This window comes from Pundamilia nyererei, unplaced genomic scaffold (assembly GCF_000239375.1).
Source record: "Pundamilia nyererei isolate P.nyererei 1_Seehausen unplaced genomic scaffold, PunNye1.0 scaffold00078, whole genome shotgun sequence".
Taxonomy (NCBI): domain Eukaryota; kingdom Metazoa; phylum Chordata; class Actinopteri; order Cichliformes; family Cichlidae; genus Pundamilia; species Pundamilia nyererei.
Genome location: NW_005187479.1, coordinates 1814829 through 1827040, shown reverse-complemented (window position 1 = coordinate 1827040; position 12212 = coordinate 1814829). Strand labels below are relative to the sequence as shown.

At 40.9% G+C, this 12212-nt stretch overlaps 1 protein-coding gene across 2 annotated transcripts in view; it reads right to left on the bottom strand.

The window, feature by feature from the left end:
- Positions 1–295: 295 nt before the first annotated feature.
- ldlrad3 (low density lipoprotein receptor class A domain containing 3) overlaps positions 296–12212 on the bottom strand; it is an 89421-nt gene continuing 77504 nt past the window's right edge. For both annotated transcript variants that reach the window (XM_005737672.1, XM_005737673.1), the window contains exons 5-6: positions 2288–2690; positions 296–1709 (exon numbers count right to left, since the gene is read on the bottom strand). In XM_005737672.1, the coding sequence (XP_005737729.1) occupies positions 1505–1709; positions 2288–2690 (608 nt within the window). In that variant the 3' untranslated portion in view covers positions 296–1504. The remainder of the gene's footprint in view (positions 1710–2287; positions 2691–12212) is intronic.

The following is a 12212-nucleotide window of genomic DNA, read 5'->3' as shown; positions in this document are numbered from 1 at the left end:
CCAATAAACCTTTGCATGTTCTGATATAATAAAGTTACAGGCATAATAAATGTTCCTTTGGAGGGAAATAGGTTTATATGATGACTATCTTTGGTTTGATTGTTTTTTATTTTTGTACCTGCATCATCACCGCTGCCTCTAGGCGAGAACTAAAAACTTAATTTCACTGTTACACATTCATCTCCCACTTTTAAACTCCAAGTAGCCTTCTACTTAAAATAGATAACTTTCTCTATTTTTTACACATACATATGTATGCATGTGTGTGTGTGTGTGTGTGTGTGTGTGTGTGTGTGTGTGTGTGTGTGTACAGTGTTGAACAAACCATTTGAAATGAATAAAAGAGCATTCGGATATGAATTTTGTGATTCTAATACTACTGAGGATGAATTTTCTGAATCACAAAGTTATATAAATTCATTACATTTTGGAAGACAGCGTGTTCTTAAAAGGTTGTCTGACAGCTTATTGTTGAATACCACAAACAAAGAAGGCACTAGCATAAAATAAGGCCTCAACACAATTCTTTGTATTTTCTATTTCTTTGTGTTTACATAAAATACTTACAGGCCTTCAGATAGAAATGCATTACCAGCAGGGTGGTTCTTTTGCTTAGAGGAATTATTTATGAAACTTAATACTTACATAACTTCTGCTCTTCTAACTATATAACTTATATAATCTATATAATTTCTAACTCTGGTCCTCTTCACATTTTCAGCTGGAATTTAACCAAATGACAAGAAACAGTGAACAAACAAATACTGAAAGGAAAGAAACAACCTCCACTCATCTTTAACAAATATCAATAAAATCCTATTAAAGAATCTGCAACTGTTAATATTTATCACTAGCCATATTATTAGTTCATGTTTCACATCAGCACTTCAATCAGATAAAAACTCTCTCTCACTGAGCCGCTCCCGTTTGCCACAGCTACATGGGATTCTGTTAAGTCTGAAATCTTCTCAGCAGGATAGATTTGATCTATTATTAGAGTATTTTGCAGTTGAATCGAAAATAAAAGTCAGACGTTGTAGACACGAAATCTAAAATTGAGAGGGGAGTGTCGCAAAGTGCTGCACGACTCTGACTTCGCTCTCCAAGTGCTGCAGAAAAGTAACGCACAAAGACAAATATCACCACTGACACACAACATTACATGTTAATGAATATGTTGATGAAATAGCTCCTACTTCTTTAGAGATACAGTTTGTGGTCACTGGTAGGTAATATACACAGTAATTCTTCAGGGGGAGAATTCAACCAAACTAGTACAGCTGTGATCCCAGCAGGGGGCGCCAACACACAAGCTCAGTCCACCAGGGAGAGCTGTTCTTCAGTGATATGTCAGCAACAAGCTGAGGTCACTGTTCAGCCTGTCAGTCCTTGTTGAATCACCTCAAGCGGGTCTTTGCTGTGGACTGTCCTGGCATCATGCTGCCCTGCAGCCTGGTCCTTGAGTCCTGCAGTCTTTAAGGTCTATCAGTCTCCACTAAAGCAGCTACAGCTGGGCCGACTCCTCTCCGGAGCAATCGCTCGGCCGCTCGCCTGTGGCCACAGTTCTGGGTGTTGAGGGGGTGCAGGGATGAGCCGCGGGGTGGCTCACGGGGTCCTGTGGGGCCTCATATTGAGGAAGCTCGCCTTCTGAAGCAAGCTCTCCATCTTGGAGGTAAGGGGGCGGAGGGAGGTCAAACCAAGGAGGTCGACTAAAGACAGAAGAAACATTACACTGGGTTGTACAATAGTTTCTGTGCCAGCGATCAAGAGCAAGGAAAAAGAACAAAACAGGATGTATTCTCCCATCTGAGAATATAATGGAGTTAAGTAAGAACTATTTTGAACTGAAGTTTCACCTTTTCTCATTTAGTTTCCATTAATATGAATAATTATGCAATTGTTTCGTTTTTTTCCACCGTTTGAAACAAGAACACTGAGTGTCTGTTAAAAGAAAGCAAACTTCCTTCTTTTTATCAGGATCTCATTACTATTATTTTGCCATTTTAGCAAATGTTCTCTTTTTTGGAGCTAATATCTGAGCAGGAACATTTGTGTTTAATAATAAATGAGTATACAACAGTTACACGATTGTTCATTGCAAATAACATAAAAGCACCCGTGGGAAGCATGCTGACAGATTTCTGATTGCAAGTAGATCATAGTTTGATAGAACAGCACATTTGAGCACTGTTATTTCTTTTCATTTTTCTTTTTGGATCAGTCTTAGGTTACAGTGTGAAAATGTAGAAATATGTATACAGACACTAGAACTATTTGTTCATCTCACCTGACATCTAGAACAGCTTGTGAGTATGATGGAGGGGAATCCATGGAAGGTGCTGAGGGATACAGGGTCCCAGACAGTAGCTGCAGAGCTCGAGGTGTTGAGCTGTATTGACCGGTTGTGGTGGGTGAGCCAGGGGAGAGTGCCGGACCTCCAGTGTGTAAGTGTCCTCGGTCCAAGATGACCAGACGGGACAGCAGCAGGGGCTGGTGATGGTGGTGGGTATGTGAACTTCCTCGTACGCCTCTGGGCAGCAGGACGCTGCGTTTTCTCTGGTGATGGAGAACCAAAGCCAGCAAGGCTACCACAAGGACAAAGATGACGGTGCTGCCGATGACGGCGTAGGTGATGCTAGGGTAGTAACGCAGGCGATAGTCCAGTGTCACAAAGTCCTGGCCAGGAGCTTCTGTGCAAGAGAGGAAGGAAATGAAGAGCAAACTAAGGATGCATAATGTAGGTGGATGAGAGAAAAAAAGGATTAGTGGTGCTGAGGGACTCAGAGGGGAATGGAGGAAGGAAGGATGTAGAGGAGGAGGAAGAGGGGAATTTAATTTAAGGAAGATGAGTTGTGGTGTTGGAGAGCCAAGGGAATTGAGAAGGGAGTAAAGGAGGCAGGCATGAATATCAAGCAGTAAATTGTTTTTAGGTTCATTTGGAAATGTATTCTATGTGATTCAACAGTGGCAGCCTCTCCTGGAGATGAGAGTGCTAAGCAATACGCATAAAGCAGTCAAACTCACCCTAAGAGCTCCAAGAGACAAAGAGAACAAATCAACCATGGTGCACCAGTGCAGAGGCTACTTCTAAAGCCTGGTTCATAAACAGGGACTCTTTAGTATGACAGAAAAAGAAAGGAGAGGGAAGCTAAATAATTCATAGTGAGGGCAAAACAGCTTATAGCATTTTTAGATAAAATGCAACTTGAAGATGAGAGCGGGCAGCGAAACACCAGGGGCCGTCACACTTTGCCATGTTTGTCCCAGGGAGATGCAGAGTTTGCAAACTACTCAAGAGTCCAGTGAACCTAATGTTCACAATGAGAGCTGGAGCCAAACACACAAGCGCAGAGCAGCCTACCTGCTGCATGAAATGAGGAAAAGGATGACAGTAATGCTACAGGGCACTGCAGCTTATTATTTTAGATAGGATGAGGAAGGGCCGCTTAAATATTTCCGCTGACTGATATTACAGTGTGAGAATTTCAATCAGGCGTCGGGATGGGGCTCATGTAAATGGTGTTTCAGCTTACCAGCTGACTGTACTGTTCTATTAAGGAGAGGCAGCAAGAGAGTCGAAAGAAATCTATTTATTACAGAGCTGCAGAAAGGATGTGCTGAGGAGAAATGACTATATCCAAGTATTTTACAGTTGCTATTTCACTTCAAATTACACTAATGCTAACTAAGGCTGTGAATATCAAACCTCAAAGTTCAAAATACTTTCCTCGTTCTCTGCTCAAGGTTTCCATTTGCTACTTAAAAGGCCATGTGCATTAAAGCCTAGGAAACTAACTTCTTCGTCCACAAGCCATCATGCAGACAGTTGAGGCTATTGCCCAGATAGCTTGCCAGGAAATGACCATTACAAGACATCTTAAGGTCAAATCAATAGTCTGAAAGTGCTTCTAACTGTAAGGATTAGATCCCCAGAAAGGGGAAGGTAAGGCAAGCCTTTTTGGAGCTTTTTGAAGTATTCTATGCTTATACAGACTTACAGGCTCTTGAGGGATATTGTGTTTAGTACAGAGTAGAGATCTTCTCCGCATTTATGAGGTAGAGGTACAGAGACCCAGAGAACAGAACCACGAAAAGCTCAAAGTCAACTAACGTGAGTCTTTCATAGTGATTATTATACCAGCTAAGATGCTTATGAAATGGAAGTCCACTTTCTGATTTCATCTGCATCAATTTACACACTACTAATATGCAAGGAAACAGAATATGTAAACCATCGGACTAACAAATGCAAGCTTTCCAGTTCAGTCCCAGGAGGATCTGCCACATCAAATATGTGGCGCTCCCTGCTGTGGTAACCTCTGGTGAATAAGTGAGCAGCTGAAAGTAAGGATGGAAATTCAAATCATGCTATGATTCCAATGTGTACACAAAGGGAACGTTCTACATTTTTGGAGAGGGGACAGCTTGAAGCAGCAAAAAATTAGAGCCTGACAGATATTTAAGGAACCTGAAGGACATTTTTCAGGATTTTTAAGGCTGATATTGATACTGCACAGTTTAAAACCTTCACATTCAGGAACACTGGATGATATTTGTTAACTGATAAAATATAATATACATTTGGAGTTTGTATTTGTTTATTTAATCATTTACACGCATATTGGCCGATATGAACTATCTGTATCTGCTTTTATAATGCTGAAAAAAGAAATTTAATTTAATTTAAAAAGTAAGGAAAAAATGTGAAAGTTCTGATGTTCCAGTCTCTGCAAACAATTTTACAACAATTTTCTTGTATGTTTTAATATAGGAGCCAAAACAGGAGACATTTTTAAACTTCTATACTAGATTTGAATGTAAACTAAGCCTACTATTGAATTGTGTTTTTATATTTACTCTTTACTCTTAGACTGCTGAACACAGCCAAAGCTGCAGCTGTAAGAATAAAAACTAAAAATGCCTTTTAAGTATTAATTTAATAAAATACTAAATTATGATCCATCACAGTCCTTATCTTAAAGACAGAGCTGTGACACTGATAAATCTGTTAACTTATACAGTTTTCTTCCCCAAAAAAAAGCTTTGACTAGGCTGGACTTTATCAAAGTAGCAGCTCTCTTCCAGTTCCAGTAATTGTGATTGGTCAAATGGTGCCAGCACCACCCCTTTCATGTGAACACTCAGAAGAAACCCTTATGAAATTAGGCTTCATAATAACTTAATAATAATAATACAGTTTTTTGTGGCTGCTTATCCTGATTCCTAATGTTAAGGTCAGTAAACCCAGATAATGGAAAGAAACCCAGAGTGTAATGAAATCACCTCATAGCACAAAGCGCTTGCTGCCTCAGCACATGGACACAATAAGTTTTGACTGATTGAAAGCAAGTACAAATCATCACTGTGCAACACACAAAGCATAACCATATGAGAAACATTTTTTTACAACCAAATTTTATTCTGATTTAACTGCTACGTAACATTAAGATATATTTATGCCTCTAATCAGACGAATTGTTTGTTTTGACAAACCAGCAACCTTCTGTCGAGACAGAAGATGGTTTTCAGCTTCCATTCTCTCTCTTCCAGACACCAAGCTGCAGGTTTCCTCTGCCTACCTGACCTTGAAGGCCCAGGGGAACCTCTGCAGTGTGTGCGTGTTTGTAAGTGTGCTCACACATACTGCTGAATTCCCATCAACCAGCCTGGCATACAGCCTATTTGTGAACCAGCGTGTATAGTCAGGGGCCCCATGCCTTAATTAAATCTAATCTAATTCAGATGCTCCACCCGCCTGCTACCCAACCAGACACCAGCAACTAAAACAAGCCCCCTCGACCCCTCCCTTGTGATTTTTAAATTGGCCAGTCCTTCACGCTACCAATTAATTATGAACTGGACTCAGTAGAGAAAGGCAAAAACAAAGAAGAATCATTTCCATAATTACCTATTTAAAAAAAGAAAAAGAAAAAGGGCGCAAATAAAGAGATCCCACCACTGCCAAACTATGCTGCCTATCGGGTTTCAGTGCAGCCTTCTGGGAGCAGAAAGAAACATACACAAAAGAAACTCATATTGCTGTAACATTAACAATGGGAGCCTATTTGGTGCATTAGCGGCAGAGGTCTGAAAGGCTGTTCAAATCACACAGGAGATAAAAAGACAGGGAGAAAAGAGGGTGAAGCAGAGACCCTCTCTGTCAGGGGGAGAGAGAGGGGGATGGATCCTGTGTGGCAGCCCCCCCACCTCCCACCCCATACTGTGTGCGTGATTGAGCCCTGCTGCCTATTCTGTATGGTTTAGTTGAAGTTATGGTACAAAGAATGGTGTCATCATCACATGCAGAGATAGGTGAGCAAGTCTCATCATCAAAATGGAATTTTTGATAAGCTCTGTAATGATGCTGGAGCAACACGATACAGCACTTCAATAAATATCTATAGTCAGTGCAACACGGTGGATCTGAAACCAAATTATTTGTAAAAATATTCTAATAAATGATATAAAATGAGACACAAGGTCATTATTTACATGAATAAAAACATCTTGTCTGGGCTGGGCCTGTGGACTCTGCTGTGTGTTAACTTGCTGCCAGACTGAAGAGAGAGCGAGAAGGCACAGCTGGTATCTGTGCATCAATACTCCATTTACTCCATTTATTTTTGATGACAGTGACTCTGAGTCCCAGTCAAACTCCCATTCTTTACAGACACACAGTCACAGCACACGGGATAGAATTATTTGCTTTGATCTGTAAAGCTTGCTATTATCTGCCCGTAAACCTAATTTCTGTGAGGAACAAATTCACACATCTAGTGCAAAATCTAGTGCAGTCGTTTATTATATAGGATACTGCAAAGACTTTCGGCACCATAGACATTCAGATTTGTAAACATCCAGTGGCACAAGGTAGAAAACTACCTTATTTGTCTGTGTCTATATGTCATGTCGGGTCTTACACTCCACCTTTCTGGGAACTCCCAGGCCCTCCAAAGGCCTATCTCCCCTCACCACACTCCCTGCTGGTAACTGATGCCCTCAGGGGTCGGTGCGTTGGTGGTTCTTGGTGTCCGGGCTGGGCGCTCAGGTATGTACCAGCTCACTCCCGGTGACTACTTGGCGGTGCCTGGTGCCTGTTGCTCAGGCCTCATCCGGGGCAAAGGGGGCCCTCGGGCCTCCAGCCTCTGGGCCTGCGGCTCGGTTCACTCTGGCACAGCTGGCTGCTGGCAGAGCCGGCTCCATGCCTGCTTCATGCCCTGGGGGACAAGGCTCTCTACATCCTCTAGCAGACCATTACATGGGGAAACCTTTTGAATACAAGCGTGCTGATCCACACAGGTGTGCACACGGGTGTTAATTTTTCATAGACATAAACTACACCTCTATTGGCTGCTATTTCCAAGCACATTGTGCGCTGTCGGTCCTGCTTGCTACACAACAACATTCAATATTTAGTATTTACTGCTGTTTACACTTAGCTAGATTAACATGATGGTGTTGTGTTTAGTATGTTGCTCTGTTTGTTTTTGCTTGTTTTCTCTTCTTTTTCTCTCAACAGGTGACCCAGGAGATTTTATTTTCTCTTCTTTCTCTTTTTAAGTGCCCTTTCTCACAGTCCCTCTTCCCTTCTGTTTTTCTTTTCCTTCATTTTTCTTTCTCCCTTTCCTATCCCCCAGTCATGTCTGTCCCGTCTGTAACAACTGAAAATAAAATAAAATAAATAATAACAACAAAGGTCGATCAAATGGACCAATACGGCAAGGCCGTGATGATCCATTTGGCAAAGTAAATCCATTGGGTATTCTTGTTGGTCTTCAGACAACAATTCTGACGGCTAAAGAACCAAATGGGACAGGCAAAAAAAAAAAAAAAAAGGTAGAAAACTACCAGGAACTCCTGGGAACTGATGTAAAGTTCCCATTTCTGGCAGTTTGAGGTAGCTTAACCGTGCCGAATGAATTCTTCAACATGACTAAAACTACAGTCGTATAGCCCTGCAATCTCATCACTGCATCACTCTTTGATTACTAAAAGACACACAATCAACAGAGATAGCAAACCTGCATAACTACAAGACCACTGAAAACCCTGTGAAAGTGAACCAGGAGGACTGCTACCGTTTTAAAGACACAGGTTGGTTTCACCAAACACTGATACTACAATTTCTGCAACTTGTTAATTGATGAATAAAACATGTCATCATAGTAGCAATCGCAACACATTTCTTTCTTTACTCGTCGTGAATGTCCTATTAACCTTCTCCAATAGCTTTGTCAAGGAACTCTAGCAGGACATTCCATTTGACCTAAATGTCATGATCAAAGCTCAACATCAAAGATCACTACAAGCTTTCCTGTCTTGTCAAACTAGACATGAAAGGCTTGAATACTTTCGTGCTGTTGAGCAACAGCAAAGCCGCTTGGCCACGTTTGACTTCATGATTCCAAAGTGAAAGGATTTCTCGTCTTATTTAATTGACAACCATTACAAAAACTACACTTTTAAAATCCTGCTTTTTCACAATTTACAAAGTTGGAGCTTATGAGTGATTCCCAACCAGGAGTACTAACCCACAAAGTAATTCTATAGCTGTCAATGGTTTTAACAAAATAATTGGCTACAATGAAATAATATTACAAAAAAAACAACAACACCATACTGAGTGGATAATTGGTTAGGATAAAAATGGTAAAAGTAATAAGTGCATTGTAGTATATTTACTCAGAATAATCCCCTTCATATGGCAGCATGTTGAAAGGGGCTGCACTTTTGTTCTGCATTAATACCCTCTCTCTGCAGTGCTCCCAGCGCCACTGGCACCTCTTACACTGCATCGACACTGCGTTTATAAACTCGTAAAGCTTCCATATGTGGAGGCTTGGGGAGAGGGGCGAGGTGTAGCCTTTCAAATAAGCCCCTCTAATCACATCAGAGTGCCTTCTCCCCACATCTCTCCACCTCACACTCCCCTCTCGCCTACACTCAACTACCTCTAGTGCCTTTTGTTTTCCCATCTTTTTCTTCTTGTCTATTGTCTGCCTCCCCCTGCATGGTGCTCCCTCCTCTCCTCTCCTCGTCTCTTTACTTGGTGTTTTCTTGCTGGTCATGCTGGTAATTTACTGTCATGGATATTTAATGTACTTTGCCATTCTGATACACCAAGCTTGAGAATAAATTAAGCAAAATTGTTATAAATAGCTAAAGGGATCATTTAAAAAAATAGAAAAACAAACAAACAAACCCCCTCATACACCTCCCATCCTTATCTCACTTTTTCTCTCCAAATTTTTACTACTTACTTTTCAGCAGTTCATTATATCCCACCTCTATTGATCTTATTACCTCTGCATGAGAGAGAAGATTTAAAGGAGCGCACAGAGGTCACAGGCGGTTGTTAAAAGAGGACACAGAAAGAAACATGTCCAAAAGGGAGAGGGAAGAGAGAATGTCTTTTGAAGCTTTATGCACACAGCTTTGCCAAACTGAACTCCACCTAAAATCTATTAAATGAGATACGAGTCATACAGACCCCCTGCTGTATGCCTTCAGTACCAGGAACACACTCCTTTTGTCTGCATCTCTTTGTGTCATCCTTTCTAAACCTTGCTAACAGTTTTTATTTTTTGACATCTTCCCTTTTTCCTATTTTTGTGTCAATTAGAAAGGACTAAAACAAGAATGGGAGCTGTCAGGAATTCAGCCTTGATCAAGCGAGGTCCTACTAGGTAAAAATAGCTAAATGATAGGCTTGCACTCAAACTGTGCAATTCTTAACTGGTACCTTTTATTTAAAACAACAATTTGGCCGATAGCTCATACTATTTTTTTTTCCCGATTTCATTTTTGTTCTTGACATTTTCCTACTCTGTGTCATAAAAAAAAGACATCTTGAGTCTGAAAATTACAGTTTGACAGAATTTCAGGTCGTCGAACTTTATTCCATGATTTACTGAAACGTGCAAAAGTAAATGGAAATATAGTATACAAGACAAAAAATAAGTTGTACAAATCTATAAAGCTTAAGAAACTTAATTTGTCAGCACAACCTAAACTTTCTAATGTAAGCTTTCTTGTAATTTCTTTAAGCAGGCTTCAGGAATAGTTCTCCAGGCTTCTCAAAGGACATTCAAAGCTCTTCTTTGGATGTCTGCTGCTTTTTGGTCTGCTGTCTGTCGAGCCACACTGCTTCAGTAATGTTGAGGTCCAGACTCTGGGGAGGCCAATCCATGACTGAGTGTTTTTCTATCCAGGTATGCTTTGACTGCACTGGCAGTGTGTTTGGGATCGTTGTCATTAAGAAAGATTAAGACATTGCCAATCAGACAATTTACAAATGGTATTACATCAAATTATTGGATCAAAATCTGATGGTGCTTTTCTGTGTTGATGATTCAACAAGATCCCCAAATCATGACAGAGCCTCTACCGTGTTTTACAGATGGCTGAAGACACACACTGTTGTACCTCACTCCTGATTTTCATCGTACATACTGACAGTCGCTCTTTAAAAAAAGAAGGATGACCTGGACAAGAACTATCCAAAGAACAACTCAAGTTCAAAACCACAAAAATGAAAAAACATCTGGTTCCTTGAAAGGAGAATACAAAGAAATTAGGTGTAGCTGAAGACTGTAGCTGACGAAACGCTGAAGATAAAGCAGTTTAGAAATAAAAAAATATAGCAACAACATGATGAATTTAGCAGAATACATTAAGCACTCAGAAAGTTGATGTTTTCTGATAATATATCAGTACTATACAGTAAGATTTTGTTACCTACCAATCAGACAGAACCAAACGATGTGTGTACACTCACATTTTGGTCAATACTCATTGAAAAGCCCTTTCTACTAAGATTCACATGATAATGTAGGACAGGCTGTAGGCAATCAGAGATTAAGCTTCGACATCAACATATGCCTTAACTGAAATTAAAAACAAAAATTCACTGAGGAACTGCCTCAAAGCACATGAGACAGAATACTGGTGAAAATATAGTACATGTCCACAAACACAGAAAACTGTATGCAGCTACTGAAGCAAAGTGAGGGCCGATGTTAGTGCACAATAGGCTATTGAGAGTGCAGTGATTAAAACAAGCTCCAAAGCACTCTTTTGTCTGTCTTTAATCAAACTACTCTGCAGATCAACGGCTGACATGCCGCTGGGTTGCTGAGATACAAGCATTTTTTTTTTTTTTTAAATGGAGCCCATTCCTTTGGCTACTTGCCAATGAATATGCTAACTAGCCACTGTCAGAATACACTTATCCGAAGATGAACGAGCAAAATAAAAAGAAAAAAAAAAGAAAAAAAAATCGGCCTAATAAAAGACTCCACATATCTTAATTGCCACACTTAAAACGCCTCTGAATAAAGGGAATGAAGATATTTCCTCCCTCTGGCTCATTCCTGAGGGATAAGATAGGGACTGCACAGATGTTCTGTACTTTCCCCATGCACAGAAGACTCATTTCGCATTCACAAAGTCTCAAATTTAAAAAGCGTTCAAAGTAGGGTGGGGTGGAGGCTGTGTGTGCGTGGGGGGATGGGTAATCATCCTCCACTTTCTGCATTCCAGGTTTGCTTCAACCCCCGGAGTGCGCCTGCCTTCAAATGCTAGAGCTGATATAGGAAAGTCGCCGCTGTAGCCTCTATTAGATATAGTAACTTTGTCTGATGCTGATTATGGGTACGAGGTTTCTGGCTGATTTGGAATTTCTCCTGCCACCGTTGCAAAAGCAGAGTGATAAAATAAGGTGTGCAATGGATGAAATGCCTACCATCATGTATTAGCACACTGGCGAGCAAAGGGAACAAGAGTGCACAACAACGGAGAAGAGAACCACTAGGTGTCAGGCTGTTCACATGTTTACACATGCACGGTGCAACGTTTAGTATTAGGCGGGCATCCAGGGTAAGGAGAGGGCGTGCATTGGGTTTGCAGAGTGTGACGAGGAAGCCATGCCATCTGGCTTCAAACACACCCACAAACAGATACACACGCGTGGCATTAAGACCCGGTCCATTGAATACAGCGTGAACATTAGTCAGGAACGTACATTCGTGAGCAGAACTTGCTGAAAGTTTAGCAGAAATAAAGTTCAAACATTTTCACGCGCACACCCACGTATTCACAGACAGACTGCTCTCAGATCCTCATACGAGTGAAAACAGCAGTACAAACAAAATTCCATAAATCCTTTCATCCTTGTCCAGAGCGTGTTAACTAAACCCACGCCACATGGTGAT